This window comes from Triturus cristatus, chromosome 7, assembly GCF_964204655.1.
Source record: "Triturus cristatus chromosome 7, aTriCri1.1, whole genome shotgun sequence".
Lineage (NCBI taxonomy): Eukaryota > Metazoa > Chordata > Amphibia > Caudata > Salamandridae > Triturus > Triturus cristatus.
Window position 1 is genome coordinate 1,621,695,766 of NC_140590.1, and position 23,120 is coordinate 1,621,718,885.

The following is a 23,120-nucleotide window of genomic DNA, read 5'->3' on the forward strand; positions in this document are numbered from 1 at the left end:
GACATTGGAGAGCAGGATCCCTGCTGAGGGCAATGGTGTGAAACGCCAGGCTTTCAAACGAGAAACGAGAAACGAGAGCACCAGCGCCAGCGAGAGCCACGGAACGGCAGCGAGCGCGAGTGGCTGAGAATTAGAGTCAACCCACCGAACCCACCGAACCCGCCGATCCCGCCGACCCCGCAGATTCCGCTGGGCCAATTGATCGGACCGGACCCGAGGGGGGGCCAGAGCAAGAGCCAGAGCAAGAAAAGCCACCCCTTTTCAGCAAAACCCCTCCCCCCTTCTGCATGTCCGACCAGGCCTCTAATTACAGCTCCAGCAGATTCACCGGCGGAGCGGATCGGAGCTGAGCAGAGGTACGCCGCCAGCCGTCAGCAGAGGGGAGGACGGAGGGGAGGACGCTGACCACGGAAGTTCACTGAGCGGACAGCGGGCAAAATCTCCATTTTCCAAACTTTCAACTTGGTGAGATCCCCCTGCTGTTGATGTTGTTGTCATTGTGAAAAAAAAAAAAACTGCATGTGGTTAAAGCAATAGGTGTATCAGGATACCTGTAAGGAAGCCCTTCAGGTTCCGACCAGTTCCACCACACCCCTACACCCCTAGGCTCGTCCTGCCACCTACCTTCTTTACTAGTAGGCAGCGGAGAGGGGAGTAGGGTCGTGGCTGCGTGGGGGCTGAGTGGGGGCTCCGGTTCGCCTCACTGGACAATAGGATAATAGGATAACTGAACCTGAAACTATATATGCACACAAGAGAAGCAGGGTTAAACCTAACGACTGGAACACAACAACCCATTAACTAACCTTGTGAGCACAGTTATCTTCGCAAGAACAATAACAACAATAATAACAACAGTAAAATACAGCGCGCACTTGGTTATTATCCCGAAGCATACAACCAGAAAAAATCATGAGATCAGGCAGGACCAGAAAAGATCTACCCAGCACTAAACAGGCACAAAAAGCGAAGAAATTAACAAAAAAGAAAAAAATGCTAGACAGCGGAAACCACGAACGCAGTTTTGAAGCTTTTGTTAATGTTGAATCGGACGCCCAGAAAGCAAAAAATGCTAAGCTTGAAACTAACGGACACCCTACAACGCATCCTAACTCAAGCGGAACAACAACCTCTCTGGATGACGAGCTAGTCAACTGGGATTCAGGTCAATCTCATTCCAAAACCGACTCAAAACGGACTACATCAGTACTAAACGCAAAGTCGAAACTGAACTCAATAATCAATCAAACAACTACTCATACGGCAGACTCACGTCTAGACTCAGGAAACAAGAGTCTAATAAACACAGAGGGATCATTCAAACAAAAGATCCCGTATTCCTTCCAACCCAAGATCTTTACCAAATTTGCGTTTTTGAAAGACCCAGCATCCATAATATTTTCAAAGACAAGTAACATTAAGGGCCTGCAAACACCTTTAGACCCAAGTAACTTCAATTTCGACTTTACCTCCGAAGTCGAAACGAAACCAAACTTAAAGCAAACAGTGGCACAAATCCACGTAACGGACCTACAAAAAACCAACTTAACCCTACAATTAGAACTTGAACAAATTGAATCGGAAAATAAACATCTACATAATGCACAGCTTACAAAAGAACGCGACACAAAAAACGCTGACATTTTAGAAAGGACAAAAACCCCAAGTCTGGGACTAGAAAATGCAATAGAAGCCTACGCTCCTCTCAAAAACGTGGTTGCGGGGACTCTTACCACCAAAAATGTCAAAAATCATACACAGCCACAATCTTACAGTTCTTTGCTGCAACCTAAAGATAAAAAACAAGACCAGTCACCAACACTAAAGCAAGAACCTTTAATAACTAGTCCCTATGAGTGTCTTGAAAAATCAAATAATCCTCAACCCCCGGAGACAAGACCTAAAAATAACTCGCCATCACAACTGGAAAACGCAGCCATAAGTACCAATCAGGCAAGTACGCAGAACTCAAAGAATTGCTCTGACCAAACATCAGAACAATCTTTTCTGCTATTCCCTAGCACTACCTCCTCACATTGCCAACCAACCAAAGAATGCAAAGTACAAATAACAGCTGACTCCCACCCTCAAGGGACTAGCCAACCGCAATTTCTCAACAGCCAATCGCAACATTTGACAGCTTACGCATGCGAAGTACGACCAAACACAAACGACCAAGCCTTACGGCAAAGAGATGCGCAAACCAATAACGACTGGCGTCGAAAGGAATCAACAATCCCAGAGAAAGAGGAATGCGAAAGAGACGTAGAATCCTCACCGAGGTCCAACCTGGCGACTGCCTATAATTCTGACTGTGACATGTCCTTCCTAGCCTCCCAAGAATGGGAGGACTTAGTAGCCTCATACAACAACAAGTCTCAAAATAACAAAACCAGCATAAAGGCAAAAGCCAGCGACACAAGTAAACAATCTAAAGAAATCCTCTGGGAAACCATTCTTAGCACTATGCAATATTCAACAGAAGCATTAAAATATCAGTCACATAAAATGGACTTACAACTGTCAGTACTCCAAACCCTGGCAGAATTCACATCCGCTATCGACACTAAGCTGGCGGACCTAAACGGATTAATTAGAAGAGGACAGGAAGCTGTTCTAAATGACAAACTTCTCCGGCAAGATTGTACCTGTGCTCCAATAATAGACAAACTCTCCATGTTACCATCACTCCTTAGTGACATATTGTCTATAGCTGCTGTCACATCCCAAACAAGACAAAGTCTAGCTTCACCTACAAAGGAGACAACAAATACAGCAGCACAACACCCGGAGAACGCACCCCTAACCGAGAGTCTACCCCCGACTAAGACGAACGGAATGGACGAGCATAGGGCGCCGCAACCCTCCGAAGATTCCCCCTTAGGGAAAGCTCCAACAAACCAACTGTCACCTAGCAAGGAAAACACTGGGAAAAACACTGGTCACAGAAATAAAAGGAAGGGGAGAAAAAAGAAAAACACGGCCCATGCTCAACCTTTGCTTACTTGGCTGTCACAAGACTATGTAGCAATGAAACCAAAAACAACAAACAACCGAAACTCAGCCTCATTGCACTCAGTCAAAATCCCCACAAGAAACCCCACTTCAATTGGTAAAACGACGCAAACTGACTTACAAACTTGCTTGAAAACAAACCACCCACGGGCAAGTACAACAGACAGCGACAAGATCAACGTATGTTCCATACCGGACACCTCCTTAATCCTTGCAATCCAGGAGCCCCACGATAATAAGGAATCTTCGAACAAGCAAAAAAAGGCTTTAACATCAAATAAGGCAAACGATAGCCTCCAACATTTGTCTCCTCTTAGAGGACTAGAAGACAAAGATTGGAACCCCCAAATCAAATTATTAAAAGAAAATGAAAAAAGTAGCCCGGGTAATCTCGCACAAGATAGCCCAAGAGCTCCCCAAGTTAGAAGCGTGACCTCCCCAAGAAGACATCAAACCGACGATCACATCGAAGTAGAGGTCTCCGATACAATCATTTTTGTCCCCAGATATAAGTCGCAAGGACGGATAGATACTCTAAATAGGGGGAACATACTACGCCTCCTACAAGCCATTCCATCCTTAACAACGATCCACAGCTCCGACCTACTGTTTGTAGAATTCCTACCAAATTACAACTTAACACACTCGGAAGCCTCCAAAACCACTTGGAAAACACCGGAGATAGCATCTAGAATCAGCAAAGAAGTAATAATATTTCAAAACTGGGGGATAGCACTAACTAAAGTGCCTAAACCACAATACCCAACCCCATTTTTAACTCCAGACAGCCCACAACGCACAACAACGTCAATCTTAAGGGGCGCAAGAAGCCGTACTCCAACAGCCAATCAGTTCACCCCAAAGGATTCTCTGGCCATGAACGATAGGCAAGGTTTACAACGGACAATATTGCTAACAAATTCAAACTGACAAAAGACATCGCCAAAATTGTTCCCTTATAAGGACCTTCACGAAATCAAAATAAGTACCTGGAACATCAACGGCCTAAATTCCAAGCAATGTGACCCGGACTTTCTGAACTACCTTAAAAAGTTCGATATCATACTACTCCAGGAGACCTGGGAGGACACACCTTTTGACCTCCCCGGATATATTTCATGCTTCAAACCAGCAATAAAAAACACCAGATTCGGCCGCTGCTCGGGCGGCCTACTCCTTTTCTCCTCTATATTGAAATTCGGTGAGACGCGCCCATTAACAATGCAAATCACTTCCCCAAGTTGTATACAAGCCTCAGCAATCCAAATGTCCCTTGACCAGAAAATTCAAAAGGTAATACTGATAAACGTTTACCTTCATCCAAAAAACAAAACACAATCATCTAAGGAAGTAGTCAATGAACTATCGAGAATAATGGAAGAGGAAAATACCGACAAAGTCATTCTGGCAGGAGACTTTAACATGCACCTCTTAGGTACAACACGGGAAGACGATCTCTGCCTCGACTTGACTGGCATCTGGGGAGTTCCTAACCAAGGCCAAGCATCGGCAAACAAATCTACGAAGAGCTCAATACTCTTCCTGTCAGAACTCGAACACTTAAATCTGAGGGCAGTTAACGGCCGATTTAAAGAAGACAACCCTCCAGCACCAACGTATCATTCATCTAAAGCATCAACGACAATTGACTTCACCTTCACTACATTAGCCATGTTCAATAAAATTGTATCATTCAGTATAGGTAATAACACTTTCAGCGACCATATGCCACAAGAGATGGTACTTCACTCTACAGCAATATTGCACCAGGAGGCCGAAACATCAATCATCTCAGTGGGAATGACAAACCTTCACCGCATTAGGTGCAACCCAACAAATATAGAACATGTAACTGTTCAGGCTAAAGACGTGCTGAAGGAAGCTCAAGACAACTTAGCCCACCCATTGGAAATATGGGAGACTTTCACCGTCTCACTCGGAAAAAGATTCCCTGTAAACAAAAGTCCAAGGACACATATAAATGTCCCTCCTAACTGGGAAAACATCAGTCCAAACTCAAAAAAACTTAAAACAACAATAAACTCCACATTAAGACAACTACGGAGACGACCAGATAATCAACATCTGCGACAGTCGCTACGAGAAACCAAAGCCCTCCTAAAAAAGAGAAGATGGCTAAGACGCACAACAAAGAACAACGATTTTTGGGCCAAATTGATTCATGATGCCAAACAAAAAAATAGCGCTAAATTTTGGCAATCAATAAATAAACTGCAACAACCGCAACACTGTGGAATTAATTCTAATATTTCCGAAGAGGCCTGGGCAAACTTTCTTTTTAATCATTTCAACAAAAACGATGAATTAACAAGCCACCTTAAACCTAAAGCTTCTGGGAGCTGCATCAAGATTAAAAACCAATTATTCCCCTACAGCCAGCACCCATCTGATAACCTTAAAGGGACAGGGCCAAACCAAAGTATAGAGCTATCCACAGATCCATTGCAGAACTACCAACAAACGGAGAGAACACGGCCCAAAAAACCAAACTGATAATGAATCAAATAGCAAAGGGCCGATCATCAGGAGCCCCGGGCCCTAACGGCATCCCACCAATATTGTTTAAAAGCGACCCGGTCTTCTGGAGCAAGGCACTGGAACCCATCTTCCAATACGCAGCAATAAACTTCACAACTCCAGATTCATGGAAAGGCTCAATCATAAGCCCAATCTATAAGCAAGGGGCAAGGACAGACCCAAAAAATTACCGTTTAATTACCCTGATTGACATAGAGGCTAAATATTTTGCCGGGCTCCTCTTAAAAGAATTATCTACTTGGGATGAAGATAATAAGATAATTCCCCTGACACAAACTGGCTTTCGAAAAGGTCAAGGAACTATAACCAATATAATGGCATTGACCCTGCTCATGGATGCTGCTAAACAGGGAAAATACCCACTTTTCCTATGTTTTATAGACTTCACCGCCGCATTCGACCACGTCGACCGTACCAAACTATGGCGAAAACTTGATAATTGGGGAATTCCTTCCAACTTACTCTCCCAACTAAGGAACCTGCGCACCAACACATGGGTTAGGATAAAGCTTACAGATGGTGGTAAAATATCGAGAAAAATTCCTACCTCAAAAGGCCTTAAACAGGGATGTGTTTTAGCGCCCATGCTATTCAACTTATTTCTCGCAGATCTACCAGAGAAACTGAGTAGCAGCGCAGGCCACGCACCAAAACTTGGGAATGTCCACTTACCTTGCCTGCTATATGCAGACGACCTGGTTTTGATAAGCAGAACTCCAGTTGGCCTACAACACCTACTGAACGCCACTTTAAAATTCTCGCAGGACAACGCATTAAAAATAAACTATAACAAAACAAAAACCATGGCGGTTAATTACCACAAGAGGAAACAGTACAGTTGGTTCCTAGAAGGACATCGCCTGGATCAAGGTGTTAACTACAAATACCTAGGGGTCATATTGGACCAAAATAACTCGGCAAAACCACAACTAGAAGCTGTGCGGAGAAAGGGGGTAACAACATACTTAACAATTAAACCCCTAAAGAAGCACCTACCGGATCTGTCATTTGACCCCCTGCTTAAAATCATACAAGCAAAACTCCAGCCAACTATCTACTACGGGAGTGAAACGCTGAAGGGAAAAGACGCCACAACCCTCGAAAACATAATATCAAAGGCATACCGCGCAATTTTCCACCTCCCTAGAACGGCCTCCCCCGCCCAAATTCGATTGGAATTCGGACTCCAAAAACAGACCTTGGAACGCATGGGAGCCTACGTGAAATGCTGGCATAAAATTAAACTTGATGTCAAGGGAAGCCTGAATGAGCTACTCTGGACAGAACTCTCCCTCTCAAGGAAAACCCCGGCAAAAGTATACCTTCAGGAAGCAATAAAACAACTGGGGCTAACAGAACTGTGGGAAGTCCAGAGCAATCATCAAATTTTTAAAAAAACAGTCACAAAGGTATCTCGTACCCTATCTGCACTAGAAGACAAAAACACCCTAGCTAAAAGATCGCATGGCTGGATGGTCTTACACACTTACAACAACCTAACACCTCAACCATACTTGAAAGTGGGTTTGAAAACTTTTGTAAAGGAAAAATTCCTCAGACTAAGATTGGGGGCAGGCCCTTTTAATCAATTCTTGCCTCCCTGGGAGAAAAAGGACGAAAACGATCAATGCCGGCTATATAGTAGCGGTACAGAAGACGCAATTCACATTATATGCATTTGTAAAAAGCTAAAAGACATCAGGAGTACCCTACTAAAACCCGTCTTTAAACAACATTCTTGACATTACCGCAAAGAGACTAAAAGAAATCCGGACTGAATTGCCGAAAGACCAAGCTTAGATGAAATCCTGACCAAATCACCTCCAGCTATAGTTGCTATAACTACAGCTAACTTTCGCAAAATTGTGTTAATTATTTTATTGATTGTGATAAAAATGTTTTTACTGTACATAGCGATTTTAGTACGAAATGAGTGGAATTTTACCTCTGTATATGTAAAGGTTTTAATTAATCATGCATAATAAATAAACTAAACTCATGGTCATCTTCCTCCACCCATTCATCTAAAAGGGACTACTCGCCTACTCTATCGGACAGCCCTCAGTCGCGAGTATCCCCGATAGATGATATTAACACCTATCAGGATGTGCTGCAGAGAGGGGCTCAGAAGCTGAACATTGCAATGTCCACTCCCCAGGTCACAACGACAGTGATCTTCGAGACGCTGCACCAAAGATCTGCTTCGCGTCCGTTGCTGCCTCTGGTTCCTGGCCTTATGGAACCAGTAATGGACATTTTTCTGACCCCTTCAACGATTAAGGCCGCACCGGCCAGAATCCTGAAGAAATACAAGCCGGCGGATACAGACCCTGTGTTCTTAAAGACGGATCCACCTGCAGATTCTGTCATAGTTGCAGCAGCACGTAAGACACAGTGTCTGCCCATGCGTTGGTACCTCCGGACAAGGAGAGTAAGTCGCAGGAATCTTGGGGGCGAAAAGTTTGTGGCTCGGCAGCCTCTTCTCTCAAGGTCTCGAGTGCAGCGGCCTTGTTAGGTCGATACGACCGATCCTTATGGGACTCTTTGGATCGGTTCAAAGAAAAGCTGCCAAAGGAAGACCAGAAAGACTTTGAAGAGATCGTTACGGAGGGTTCCTTGGTAGCTAATCAGATGATTAGCACTGCAGCGGATGGTGCCACGCTATCAGCACATTTGTATGCACATGGAATTTGTGCGAGAAGGTCGTCCTGGCTCAGGCTTACAGCCCTTAAACCGGATGCTCAGCATAGGATCCTTAACCTGCCTTTTTCGGGTTCTTCATTATTTGGCTCCCACACGGATGAAGAAATGGCTCAGATGAAGGCCGAGCTGGACACTTTGAAGGCGGTGGGGCTAGAAAAGAAAAAGGAGTTCCGAAGAAGGTACAGGCCCAGCCAACGCAAGGGATTCCAACAGAGGGTTCAAACCCCTCAGTGGTCCCAAGGCAAGAACCAAGGGCGATCCCAATTTCAGAGTCGAAAGTCTACCAGGGGTAGAGGGGGTAGCCAACAACAATCCTCCTCCACCACTCGACCAACAGGAAAACAATGAGCCAGAGCTTCCTCTGACGCCGTTGCCCACTCCAGTGGGAGGAAGTGTTTCGCAACATCTGAGAGAGTGGTACAACATAACGAAGGATCATTGGGTGTGCAATATACTGTGCAATGGATACGTATTACGTTTCCGTGTGTCTCCAAAAAAATCTCGTCCTCACCAGCTAAAATTACTACGTCAGAAAGTGGTGGCGCTTCTACAAAAAAAGGCCATAGAAAAAGTTCCCATCTCACAGCGAGGGAAAGGAGTATACTCCAGGTAATTCCTTGTGTCAAAAAGAGATCAGGAGCACAAGTTCAGACCAATCCTGGACCTGCGGTCTCTAAACAAGCTAATTTTAAAAGAAAATTTTTGCATGCTGGCGCTTCAACAAATATGTCCACATCTGCAAGCAGGGGACTGGATGTGCTCGGTGGACCTCCAGGATGCGTACTTCCACATTCCTGCGACTCCTCGTCATCGCAAATTCCTGCGATTCATGGTCGGCAGCAATCACTACCAATTCAGAGTGTTGCCCTTTGGGCTAAAATCTGCCCCACGAGTCTTTACCAAGTGCATGGCGGTGGTAGCGGCAGCTCTACACAGGCGAGGGCTGTTTGTATACCCATACTTGGACGATTGGCTCTTGAAAGGGCTATCTTCTCAACAGGTAAAGAGCGACTTCCAAGTATGCCTGGCTCTGCTTCGCAAGCTAGGCCTGCATGTAAATATGGAAAAATCAGTTTACCAGCCGACACAAGTGATCCATTACCTGGGATCCATCCTAGACACAAACCTGGGAAAAGCGTTTCCTTCGGAGCAGAGACTTTTATCAATTCGGCAGAAGTGCGAAGTTCTTCTCCAGACCGCTCACCCGACGAACCGGCAAGTAGCGTCCCTATTGGGATCAATGGCATCTTGCATATTCCTCATTCCCAACGCCAGGCTGAGAATGAGGCCTCTACAACAAGATCTGGAGGACAAGTGGGACCAGACTACCGGTTTCTGTGAAGACCAGATTGTGCTCTCACACAAACCGCAAAGACGTCTGTTCTGTGGTGGACTCGTCCACGGAACCTCCTGTCGGGAGTCCCTTTTCACCAACCTGTTCCCACCCAGTCCTTGGTAACGGATGCATCGCTTCAAGAATGGGGGGCGCACATGGATTGCCTGCAAATGCAAGGTCGGTGGTCTGTCAAGGAGCAATCCTACCACATAAACATGTTAGAGCTGCGGGCCGTACATCTAGCCCTGAAAGTTTTTCAGCCTTCGATCATGTCCAACTCAGTCCTCGTCCAGACAGACAACACGACCACCATGTATTACCTCAACCAACAGGGTGGTACGTGCTCTCGTCCTCTCTCCCTGGAAGCTCAAAAGATATGACATTGGCTTCTAGCCCGAGGCCTCTCCGTCACAGCAGTGCACCTTCCAGGGGAGCGAAACGTGCGAGCGGACGCACTCAGTCGGCACTTCGAAGATCAGCCAGACTGGGTGCTAAACGGCGAGGTAGTGACAGACATTTTCCGTCAGTGGAGCCAGCCTTCCATAGATCTGTTCGCAGACGATCTAAACAAAAAATGCCACGCCTTTGCCTCCAGATTCCACCGTCCGGGGATGAAGGGGAATGCTCTTTTGATAAACTGGTCCGGAATATTTGCTTACGCCTTTCCTCCCCTGCCTCTGACACTGAAGGTGGTGTCCAAGCTCATCCGGTCCAACATGTCCATGATCCTGATAGCCCCGGTCTGGCCTCGACAGTGGTGGTACCCGGATCTGTTGCAACTGTCGGTGCACCCCCACAAGAGGCTGCCGTGCAGGTCGGATCTGCTAACCAAGCTGGACGGGAAGATCCTACATCCCAACCTTCCCTCACTGAACTTGGCAGCATGGCACCTGAGGTCCTGCAATATGGACATTTGAACTTGCCGCAGGACTGTATGCGCATACTAAAGGAAGCAACGAGACCTTCTACAAGGGCTTCGTATTCCTTTAAGTGGAAGCGATTCTACCTGTGGTGCACTCGTAATAACTTTAATCCAACCACAGGGCAGGAGGAGGTTATTCTGCGTTACCTCCTGTACTTGACTCAATCAGGTTTGAAATATTCATCAATCAGAGTGCATTTAGCGGCTATTAGGGCCTATAGAAAGTCTCCAAGCCAGCCTTCCTTCGTTCAACTGCAGGTGGTCAAGGACTTCCTACAGGGGTTGAAGAAGGTTTATCCCCCTGTTCGACCTCCTTGGGAGTTGAATCTTGTCCTCTCTAAGTTGATGGGTCCTCCTTTCGAGCCCATCCATAAAGCCACGCTGCAACATTTTGTCATGGAAGACCCCTTTCTTAGTCGCGATTACATCCGCGCGTAGAGTAAGCGAAATCCAAGCGTTATCTTTCCAAAGAGCCCTATACTGTCTTTCACCACAACAGAGTAGTATTGAGGACTCACCCTGCTTTTCTGCCAAAAGTGGTATCTGATTTTTATATTAATCCAACGATTTCTTTGCCCTCCTTTTTTCCCAATCCCGCAACTCCTGCAGAGAGGTCATTCCATTCATTAGACCTTAGGAGGGTACTCAAATTCTACCTAGAGGGAACTAAGGTCATCAGAAAATCAGACCAATTGTTTTCAAATTATGGTTCCAAGAGAACAGGTTTTCCAGCTACCAAGAGATCCATTTCCAGATGGATAGTGTCTTGTATAAAATTGGCCTACCAGCTGGCAAATAAGCCCCTATTGTTGTCACCTAAAGCACACTCCACTAGGGGAAAAGCAGCTACAGTAGCATTCTTGTATGATGTTCCAATGGCAGAAATTTGCAAGGCAGCAACCTGGAGATCTGTGCATACGTTCACTAGGCATTATTGTCTTGAATCAGACTCCAGGGCAGATACTCAAGTAGGCCAGGCTCCTTGAGAAATCTGTTCAGATAACCGAAATGTCTGATATATCAAGTTTAGTTGTCTGAGCTTGATTGTTAATTATTTTTCCTTTGCCCGCAGCGGATGAGGTGAGGCTCGCTATTCTATTCTAGTGCTTATGACTATTGATGATGATCCCCAGGAAGAAAAGGATTAGTTACTTACCTGTAATCCTAGTTCTCTTCCAGGGGTATCCTCATCAGTCATAAGCAACCCTCCCACCTCCCCAGGCAAAGGATCTTGATTTTCCAAAGGAATTGTCAACTCTTTGTGTTATGGCTTTGTGTCACTGCAAAGAACAACTGACCCAACTGTCACCCCTGAGGCATGATGGGAGGCTGAGGGTCATGGCTGCCTTAAAGGCACGGTGCCAGTTTTTTCTGTGTTGCTAAGAGTTAGCTTTCTAGCCTTTCTAGGCTGTTATTTTCTACAATGCAGCCTAATGCTTTCAGTCCTATCTGAGGTTTTGGGCTAAATACTAAGCATTAAACCGATTTCAAACATGCTTTACTGCTGTTTTCTTTCCTGTTTTTTATATTGCATAATTTATTTGTGGTATACAGGATAGTTCCTACAGCATTATTCAGCTCTGGTTATGAAAGGCTGCATCTACTTTTATATTATTCATTATATATATATATATATATATATTCACTTAAAAAACCATAGGTTTCACACATGTTATAGTTAGCTGGACATTTCCCTCGTAAAAAACCAATGAAATTCCCCCGTTTTAGTTAGTGCAGGCAACTATAACTCACGCGACCGCAATCCTCTGCTGATGATGTCAGATATTACATCACTGATTACATATGTGTCTTTCTGAAAAATAAATATTTGTAATATATGTATAGCTAAAGATTAATGGAAGAAGACATGGGTAAATGGGTGTCTAAATACAGTGATGTAATATCTGACGTTATTTTAGATGTCATCAGTGATGTCATGAGTGATGTCACTGACCATGTCATGAGTGATGTAATATGTGACGTCATCAGCAGTGGATTGCGGGTGCGAGAGTTATAGTTAGCTGAACTAACTATAACGGGGGAATTTCAATGGTTTTTTACGAGAGAAATGTCCAGCTAACTATAACATGTGTGAAACCTATGTTTTTTTCAGTGAATTTGCAAGGTTTTTTAAATGCTAATTCCCAACTATAACGTGTGTGAAACCTATGGTTTTTTCAGTGAATTTGCAAGGTTTTTTAAAAGCTAATTTCTAAATATAACGTGTGTGAAACCTATGTTTTTTTCTGTGTTTTTGCATGGTTTTTTGAATTCTAATTCCTAACTATAATGTGTGTGAAACCTATGGTTTTTTCATTGAATTTGTTTGTTTTTTTACATTTTTTTTCTTTTTCTTTTTTCCTTTAAACACTATTCTACCTATGTATATATTCATGGTTTTAATGCATTCTTCAATTTATAAAGATTCACCTTTTTTAAATAAATGGTTAGATATAGTTGTATAACATAGTTAATATCTTCAACAAACCTTTATCTTTTTAAACAAAAAATTTTTACCGAGCGCGTACGGTAAGCTTACCGTAAGCGCACGCTTCGCTTTATGTACGGTGAAGGTACGTAATATTTATACTCCGTGTGCGCATGCTTACGCAATTTGCGTACGCGTCCGTACTTCCTACGCGACGCGTAAGCGCATGCTTTACACGCACGCACGTTACGCGAAGTGTACGAGCGTGCCTGTAATGCGCATGTGCGCGTGTCTTTCGTACGCGCATGCGTACTTTTACCGTACGCGCTCGGTAAGCTTAACGTGCGCGTACGGTTGGTCATGTGATCAAGAAACAACACTTTTGATTGGTTTAAACTACTTTCAGTTCCAGAATCTTCCTACACCACACCCATTCCCCTCATTACTGCTTGTGATTCTCTAGGAGAAGGAGCTGAATTGTCTTTGGGATACAATGGCAGAGCAGCAGACCTCTTCTGAGAGTGAGCAGGGCAGCAGCATCATCAGACAGAGAAGGAGGAAACAAAAGAATTCTTTTGTTTGGGAGTATTTCACTTTTCCAGAGGGGCAGAAAAAGGTAAATGCTCCATTAGTCACCTGCTCACTTTGTGAGCGTGTCTTATCTAGAGGTAACCCAAGGAAGAAGTATTCCTTTGGTAATCACACTATGGTGAGACACATTAGGGATGTACATCCCAGGACTTTTGCTCGACAATCTGAAGCAAACCCTTCAGTAAGTCACCCGAGCACACCCGCAGAAGCTCAGCCGAGTACATCTTCGGTAGCTCAGCCGAGCCCTTCCTCTGCGGTGGGAGCATCACCCTCTTCTGCTCCTCTGGAAACGAACCCTCAATTTCAGAGGGTACAAATGAGGTGCACCAGATGTTATGGTCTAATTGTTCATGGGGAGACCAGTGTTTCCCTAATAAACAATAAGATAGACCAGCACATCTGTGGTCCTTGTTAATATTCCCATTCTTTCTTTCCTCTGTCCCTGTATTAACACAACGGCTCTTTTAAGAGCCAACCTTACCTCACAACTTTTTTAAAAAAAAATGTAATTAATTTTTTTAATTTTTCTTTTTTTACCGTGCGCGCTTTTTTCTTTTTTTTTTTTTTTTTAAACAAAATTATTATTTTTTACCCTACAAGGTCCTTGAGGGAGTACAACGGAAATGAGAAAAGCAGAGAGAGGAGAAGTGAAAAAAAGGGAGCATGAAACTAAATGTGTGATAAATACAGAAATTTCACACTTACCTGACCAACAAAATAACTTATTTATTAATAAATGGTTTATTTAAATTGCTAGAAAAAAGGTTTATTTTTTCCTAAATTTTCTTTCTCAATCTGAAAAAAAAGAAAAAAGTATTAATATTTAATAATACATTTTAGAATACAAAAGAAGAATCACAATTCCAATATTTATATAAAAAATGCACCACATACATCCTCTCTCAAACTCATATCTCACCTTTAAAATTAGTTAGTTGAGAAAGAAATGTGGCACTCAAACGGCAGATTATCATAGTCAGAATATCAGAGCTCTACACCTCTCTCCTCTCACCAGAACCAGTAAATTGCAATGTTTCCCTCTCTTTTTTCACACATATACATGTTAATTACAAATCTCAGTGCTTCCCACATTTTTTCAAATGAAATCACACATTTCTATTGGTTGAAAACTTCAACCCTTTTCCAAATGAACCCTTCCCCCCAACTTGACTTCTGCCTGCTACCATAGCAACAGCTCATGGAACACTGGTGTGAGCAGAGAGGTCAGAAGTTCAGCACACAATGTTTCAAATCCAAAGAGCAAGAGTGCTTCACCTGTCAAACCTAACAGCAAATCCAAATTAATCTTCTGTGGGAACACAATTTTCTGAACCAATACAAAACATGCTTCTAAAAATGTACACATACAGCCTAGTTTTAACTGTAAAATGATTTGAATCAGCCAATGAGTTCTTTTTATTTAAAAAAAATATGTATGCCTCCATTTTACAACTGTCTTTCATTTCATATTGCCATTCTACTGAAAGACACCTCCTGAGTGCATCCAGATCTCCTTGAAAGATGTTCACAGTGTGGATTGTAGGTCACAGCTATGTCTTCTGGAGTGAAAAGTATGCAGAAAAAAGAGGTATGGTGAGAGACCTTGCTTTGCCAAATGTAGACATTAAATGGATTGGTCAGAGAGGGTTAAAGTGGCACCAATTAATGCCTTTGGTGAAAACCTTTCTACATCTCCCACAGCCTAACCTTATTATTGTGCACTGTGGTGGAAATGACCTAGGCACTTTAACTGGGGTAGGTCTGGAAATGCTTATTAAGGACACCTTTGTGCAATTGATGTCGCTTTTTCCTCAATCTGCCTTTGTATATTCTAACATATGCCAAAGGCAAAAGTGGAACTGGTCCAACGAATTTTGTCCGCAGATTGACAAAGCAAGAAAGCACGTCAACAAATCTATTTCTGCTTTCCTCAGAGACTATGGTATGGGTTCTATATACCACAACAACTTGCGTTACAACATGCAAGGCATTTATAGAGGAGACGCTGTACATTTCACTGAAGGCAACAGAGTCTTCCTCTTGAACTTTAGACTCTGCATCGGTACTTACTTGTAGGTACCACAAAAAAAACACTTCATAAACACAACGGCTCTTTTTAGAGCCCCCTAATATCTAAACACTTAAATTTGATTTGTACTTCTATTTTTTTATTGTTTTTTTCTGCCGTGCGCATACGGTAAGCTTACCGTACGCGCACCCCGCGACTTAAAAAAAATAAAAATTAAATGTATTTTTCATACTTTTGGGACCTTCTTGGACCCCCTGACAAACGCTAGGGGGTCTGCAACCCTCTTCGTTGCCCCCTTTTCACGTTCTCCACCTTTGTTTATCAGTGTGAGACACACAAAATGGCGGCCGACACTTCCTGATTTCGACCGATTCGAATGTTTACAGTCATGTAACCACCAATCAGAATTAAGCTCGTGCACGGCAGCGTGCGCGTACGGTAAGCTTACCGTACGCGCTCGGAGCGCGCTTATAGATATATATATTGATTTAAATGCTATTTTCTCAGCAAATACTGAATACATTTACACCAGACCTGCAAAAGGCACATCCCTGACCTGAGGACTACCTCTCTGCCAAATTTCAAGTAATTCTGTTCAGCTGTTCGGGCTGTAGCTTGGACTAAAGGTCCTATAAAAAAATGCATGGGGAAAACACGTTTTGGGACCCCCCCTTTTTCTCAGCCCCTGCTTGACGAATCCCCCCCGAGACGTTCAGGATAGGAGCGGAGCGGAGCGCCCCACCTATTTTGAAAATTTCGCGAGGATTCGTCAATCGGCGCCAAAGTTATTCAAAATAGAATGTTGCGGATTTCCTATGGAAACACGGTCCTAACTATAACTATCTACTGGCGACCGCCAGTAGATATATATATATATATATATATATATATATCACATATATGATTGTGTTTCCGGGGTCCCACGCAAAGGCGGGAATATTCTAGTGCTTATGACTTTGATGAGGATACCCCTGGAAGAGAACTAGGATTACAGGTAAGTAACTAATCCATTTTCCCCCGGGTACTCTAATACTAGGCGGAGACTTCAATATGATAATGGATGAGAGGCTTGACAGACACCCCCAGAACCCATCTCCCCGACGAAGCACACACTTGGCTGACTTCACACAAGCAATGGGTCTCACGGATATCTGGCGCACATTGAATCAAACCACAGTCTACTTGACGTGCTATTCCAATGCACACAAAAGTATGTGCCACATTGATTTTGTTTGATAGGTTTGTGTATTCCATCTCAGGTTTGTGAGTGACAGGGGCTGAGGAGGGCCTTGGCTCCAGCAGTCAGATGGGTCAGGGCTGGACTGAATAGGACCTGCATTGAATGGAGAGTAGGGGGAGGAGATTTCCTTTCAAATACCTGGACCAGGTGTGCTTTCAACAATGCTGTCTCCACCTCCTGCCAGGAAGCTGCATCAGGGAGGGCAGAACTGGTTTTGGCTGGGCACAGACGCACTCTGCCTTCAGAGAACAAAAGATGTTGCAGTATAAATATTGCGGCCCAGAACTTTAGATAATTTCTTGGAATCAAGACAAACCTTTGCCAAGGAGAGAAACCAAGGAAGCTGGAGGAGGAGACTGCCCCTGTACTGTTTGCTGTTTGGGGTTGGCCTTCAGTGGTTACTTATTGCCAAAGAAAGGAGAAAAGGAACTTTGTGTGTACTTTAACTATCTTGAGGAAGATCTCCACGGGCTTGAAGTTGAGCTTGCCTCCTGTTCTGAATTCTCAGGGACACAAAGACTTCACCAGCTCCCCCTGAATTTCCAGCTGTGAATTCTACCTGCAGAGAGGTGCCTGCTGTTGTTTTGGGCCCTCTGGAGACTGCTTGTTGGAAGCTGGAAGCGCGACGCAACGAGGCAAAAGCGTGTCGCCACCGCAGCAGTTGCCGTCACTTCGCCAAGGAAGCATGTCGCCGCCGCAGCTGTTCGCCGTCCCATCGCCGAAGAAGTGTGTCGCATCACCAAAGAAGCGTGTTGCTGTCGTAGAGATTGCTGTCGCATCACTGGTGAAGCGTGTCACAGGGCCTGTCGTGGTTCAAGAAACCATCGATTTCACCGCACGGCCATTGGACGTGCACGCATCGCATCCACGTTGTCGCATCAAAGGCTCCATTTTGTCACATCACACCAGATCATCGCATCGGGGCACCATTTTGTCGCATCACACCGGATCATAGTAAGAAACAGACGCTTCGCCTCCTCTCCGGTAAGGAATAGATGCATCGTCTCCCCTGCGCTGCAGTAAGGAACAGGTGCGCCGCCTACCCCAAAGGAAGGAACTGACGCATCGCCTTCCCTGCAACCCTTTTGTTCGTTTTGCGTGACGCATCCAAGGTACTTTGAGAGTAAAGTGTTGCTTTTACCATCTACATTGAAATAAGCTATTCCTGCCATCTAAGTCATATTTTTATTACTGTATTGTGGATTTTTGTCGTTTGGTCATGTGTTAAGTCTAGATAAAGATTACTTATTTTTCTAAACTGGTGTGGTGTCCATGTGTAGTGTTTCCACTGTATTACTGTATGTGTTCACAAATGCTTTACACACTGCCTCTTAGATAAGCCTGCCTGCTAGTGCCAAGCTACCAAGGGGGTGAGCAGGGGTTATTTTAGGAGTGTAGCCCCCTTACCCTGAAAAGAAGCAAGGGCCCCTACTTGGTCAAAGGTACCTACCTGTGCCAACTAGAGAACCCTATTTCTAACAATGAGGATACCCCTGTAAGAGAACTAGGATTACAGGTAAGTAATTTACCCGTATAGTACCACATTATGAGGGACTTATAAGTAAATTAAATTTGCCATTTGAGTGTGAGCTAATTTTATCATGTGTTGGAGAGAGAGCACAAGCACTTTAGCACTGGTTAGCAGTGGTATAGTGCACAAAATCCTAAAAGCCAACATATAGTGGTTCAGAAAACAAGATGTGAAAGCAAAGGTTTTGGGGTGACCCTGCAGAAGGCCAAGTCCAACAACAGGCATCCAGGCATTCCCCACTGCGACGTCTACTGCATGGGGTGTAGAGTTGTTTGACTTTTACCATAACTCAAGCAGTAAGGCAAACCAGGTTATGTTCTCAAAACTCCATGATGATGAGTCCTGTGTCAACGTGGTCTTTCAAACCTAAGGCTGCCACATCGAACAGATACAAGTAATTTCACTAGTTCTCGAATGTTGACAGGTTAGGTGACAGTACCCTGATAATGGCTGCTTGTAACCCTCTGGTCAGCAACTCACTGTGTCAGTGCAAACATTTTGAGGTACAGGTTTACGGCAGCCTCTGCCCCGCTTTCTAGAATAGGAGGGCTCCAATAGGTTGCATTGCTTCCAGGGCTGCAACTTCATCTAGCAGGTGCTGTTGGATTAGAAGAAGTCTAAAGCTAAATGTCTATCCATTCTTAGCATTTAGTGCCTCTGAAAATCCCACTTTGCTCATGGCAACCTGGTCCATTTCCCACAAAGTGAGGGACAGCAGAAGCAGGATTTTTTATTGAGACTGGCAGAAGAGGCAGATCTCTAATACACAGTTGCGCAGTCTAAGTTAGCAATGGCATTGGCAGACGTGAAGGGAATGTGAATTGAAGTGATAGTTAAAGATGATTTTGTAGTAGGAAGGGGTAAACCGTGGGAAAGGCAGATTGTGATGTTGATTCGAGGGGGATTAAAGAAAGCACAACTGCTAGGCTGAAAATTGCCTAGTACCTAAGTGTCCATTAGGGAATTGGCTACTTCAGCTGAAACACAGGCATCTTTTGCATCTGGAATCTTTTGGCACCATCATATCAAGGTGCACTTTTAAAAGAATGGTTTACATGGACACTTCCGCCTCCTTTCTTTTTCTCTTGGCATCAGCAACATCTCCTATCCTCCCGTCATTAGGTTTAAGAACTAATAATGTATGATTTTTAGTTTTACCAGCGAAGTGACTGGGTGATCTTGATTTGCAAAAGATGCAAAGTCACCCAAAAATGTAAAATGGAGCTGTAAACATGATGTCCGAGGGCCTTATATGCCCTAGAGAAGAATACAGTTGCGAAATCTCCCACTACCAGAAAGTACTGTTGGTACTGTTTTAATCACTATGTTTTGCAGGTGCAGAATCACTATAAAGAACTGTGGGGGGGAAACAGCCCCACTTGATATGGCTTTCAATCATTAAACGTTTACCTCCTGAATGCCTAGGCTCGCCTGCAGAAGGGAGGAATAATGTAGGGACACAGAGCTAAAGGTTTCTCCATTGTGCTATCATGCATTTTGAAGATTTTTCGGCATAGTTTAACCATTTTATTACATTTTAAAGTCCTGCTTGCCACATCTAACGATAAGCTATTAAGCATTAAATGCATGTGAATAGTCTTTAAATTCAAATTTCAAATGAAATGTCAAATATTTGAAATTCAAAGTAATGTTTATTCCTTTAAATCTTCATGTGATTAGTTCCAGTAGAAAAGAAAAAAAACAAGAGAAAGAGGAAGCTTCTTGTTGATACGGTGAAAGAACTTAGTAGCAATACAATGAAAAAGCAGCTGACTGATTACCTTGACACAATCACCAATGTGGATATTGCACCCCCTACAAGGAAATTGATGATCTGGAAAGAGATTGGAGGCGTGGAAAGCCTTTTGTCCAGGCCGTCACAGAGTCTGATTCATGCCAAGCTTCAAACGGTAACCTATTTTATTAACTGTACAGTTGTACCTTAAGAACAACGACATCCTATTTTAACCAGTGTTAAAAAGGCCTTAACAATGTTTATTTTGGCTGCACATCGACCTCATTCGAGACAACCCAAGATTCAGCCAATGAGCTGGATGTGCTGAGCCGTCCTACTTGCCCTAGAGTCCACCATAGCTTGGAATCATATTGTGTGTGTGAGTCCCTGAGAAGAGCAGTGCTATTACTTGTGTTTAACCTTAGATTGGTTACTTTTACTTCTGTGACTTCGTATTCTTTGGACTTCAATTAGCCACAACTTCAACTTTCTGCAGACTGTACGTTTCTGATAAATACTTATAATCACAGATTACTCCATGATTGGAACTTTAATAGATTCACATGCTTTAATTGTTCCTTGTCGTCGAGATAGGTGTCCCCAGTACCATATAATAGTTATAGAATGATAGAGATAGAGCTTCAAGGCCCTTTTCCTTTCAATTTTACAGCTTAGTCTATTTAAAAAAGACATAGCTTATACTTCAGCCAATCTGGCTGCTTTGCCCTCTAGAACACTCCTGAGAGAAGCTCCAGTCCCTCAGATTTTTTCGGCATGTCATACGAGGACGTCTCCACTGAGCTCTGCTCTGTTTTTGTCAAAATCTGTTTATTGAATTTTATTCAAAGTTTACATACATTTTGTAAAAACCATAGTGCGTCCAATCTTTTTTCACAGGAGCATAATCCATGCAGTAGATAGCTATAGTATAGGCACAGTTTCGTAACTAATTTCAGATTGCTTCCGTGAACAAATCTGAGAGGAGAGCCCTGCGCTGAGTCAGAATGTGAACATATTAACCTCCATATAATTAAGACACAGGGTCAAAAAGCTGAGCTCTAAAATATTTTAACGTCCTCCTATAAAACACCAGCGGTTAAGTGAAAATAAAGTAATGGAAAGAGAAAAAACCCAACCAAATCCAGGGAAGCGCATAGGCTTATAGCGTATATATGTGGAGAGGGGTCTAGAAGTAAGACTCTCGCGACCAGCACATGAGGGCTCACATGTGGGGGGGAGACACCCAGGGCCCCAACCTCGGTGGAAAGGAGTTCCTTATTAAATCAGGAAGAGATGTAATGCCCTTAGCCTGGGACTGCATGCAAATAGAGTGAGTCCCTCCGATAAGTAGCTTACTAGCGGGTTCCAAACATAGTCGAAGCCCTTACAAGAGTCATCAACGATGTTGGACATTCGTTCCAGGGCCAATGCGCTCTATAAGCGGGCGTGCCATTGTGTGAGTGAGGGAGCTTCCGACTTCTTCCAGGCTGCCACCAGAGCCATCTTGGCTGCACCTCGATATAGCAACATGATGGACCGGTCCCCCTGGGTCTGATATTTGAGATTTGGACTGCGAACCCCCAAGAGTATATGTTCCATGGAGTCGCCTATCGGGTACCCCAGTATTAGCCGAGAGAGTATTTCCTTCCAAAAGTGTTGTATAGCCGGGCAATCCCACCATATGTGTTTAAAGTCCCCCAGGAGGCCACAACCTCGCCAGCAGCAATCGTCATGTTGGGAAAAATGTAATGTAGTTTCTGTGGGTAGAGGTACCAGTCGTATAACGTTTTAGAGTGGGCCTCACTCAGAAACATGGATCGATTGTATTTCGCTATATCTTTATACAGGTGTTCCCATTGCTTTTCTGATGGCGCAGTTGACAGAATGCCCTCCCAAAATGCTTTGTGGCGCAGTGATCGCTGCAAACCCAGTGTAAGCATGAGTGTATAGAGAAAGGAGATGCACCCCCTCCCTATGTTGCCAGATTGAACACATTTTTCCAATGGGAGCAGGTCCCTAGTGGCTGCCGTCGCATCTGCGGCTGCTGGACCCAGTGTACTAACTGTGCATAATGGAAGCCTTCAGTTTGTGGCAGCTGAAAATGGTTTACGCAGTCTGTGAAGGAGCAAATCTTCCCTCCAGTGAATAGACCGGAAATCATGAGGCAACCTCCCTCCCTCCAATGATCAAAGGGCCCTTCATGAAGTGCTGGGGGGAAGGCAGTGCTAAAGTGAATGGGAGTAAAGGGAACGTAGTCACAGGTACGGTTTTGGTCACCTTTTACCATACCTTGTTGGTCATTGCTGTGGGTATGTTCAAATAAGCGTTGGCTGATCTGTCCGCGCTCTGCATCCAAGGCAAGTCCCAAATGGTTCTACCCGTCACCTGCCTGTCTATGTGAAGCCACAATTTCTCAGACTCCCTCCGTGACCATTCACCCAGGACCTGCAGCTGGGCCGCTCTGTAATCTATTACAAAGTCTGGGAGAGCAAGACCCCCCTTGAGGCAGGGCTCATCAAGAGGTGGTGAGAAAGACGCGCTCTTTGCCCCTGCCATATGAAATTAATAATCATGGGTTTCAGTTCTGGAAATAACCCCTTTTCAGGCAGGATAGGGAGCCCCTGGAAAAGACAGAAACAGCGTGAAAGCATGTTCATCTTTACCGTGTTGATTCGGCCTATCCAGGAAATATAGGCTGCGCTGCGCTCCATTTTTTAAAGTCATTTTTAAGCTGTCTAAGCAACGGGGGGAAAATTAGCCCTATATAGATCGCTCAATTTGGGGGTAATTTGAACCCCAAGGTATGCAATTGCCTTACATGCTCATCGAACGGAAGTCCTCCCCACCACCTTTCTTTGCACCTCTGGGTAATGTCCAGTTTAGTACAAAGGATTTAGAGAGGTTACCTTGAAGCCTGAGACCTTTTCGAACTGCAATAGCTCCTGGTGTATTTCGGTCAGGGAGGCTACCGGGTTACTTATTGGCAAGAGTATATCATCAGCAAACAACGAGATTTTGTGGTCATCTGTCC

General features: G+C 44.1%; 1 protein-coding gene across 1 annotated transcript in view; it reads left to right on the forward strand.

Moving 5' to 3' along the window:
* Positions 1–23,120, forward strand: part of RAD21L1 (RAD21 cohesin complex component like 1) — a 1,288,752-nt gene that overhangs the window by 789,308 nt on the left and 476,324 nt on the right. Inside the window, exon 9 of the mRNA XM_085619570.1 lies at positions 20,035–20,264. Within this exon, the coding sequence (XP_085475696.1) occupies positions 20,035–20,264 (230 nt within the window). The remainder of the gene's footprint in view (positions 1–20,034; positions 20,265–23,120) is intronic.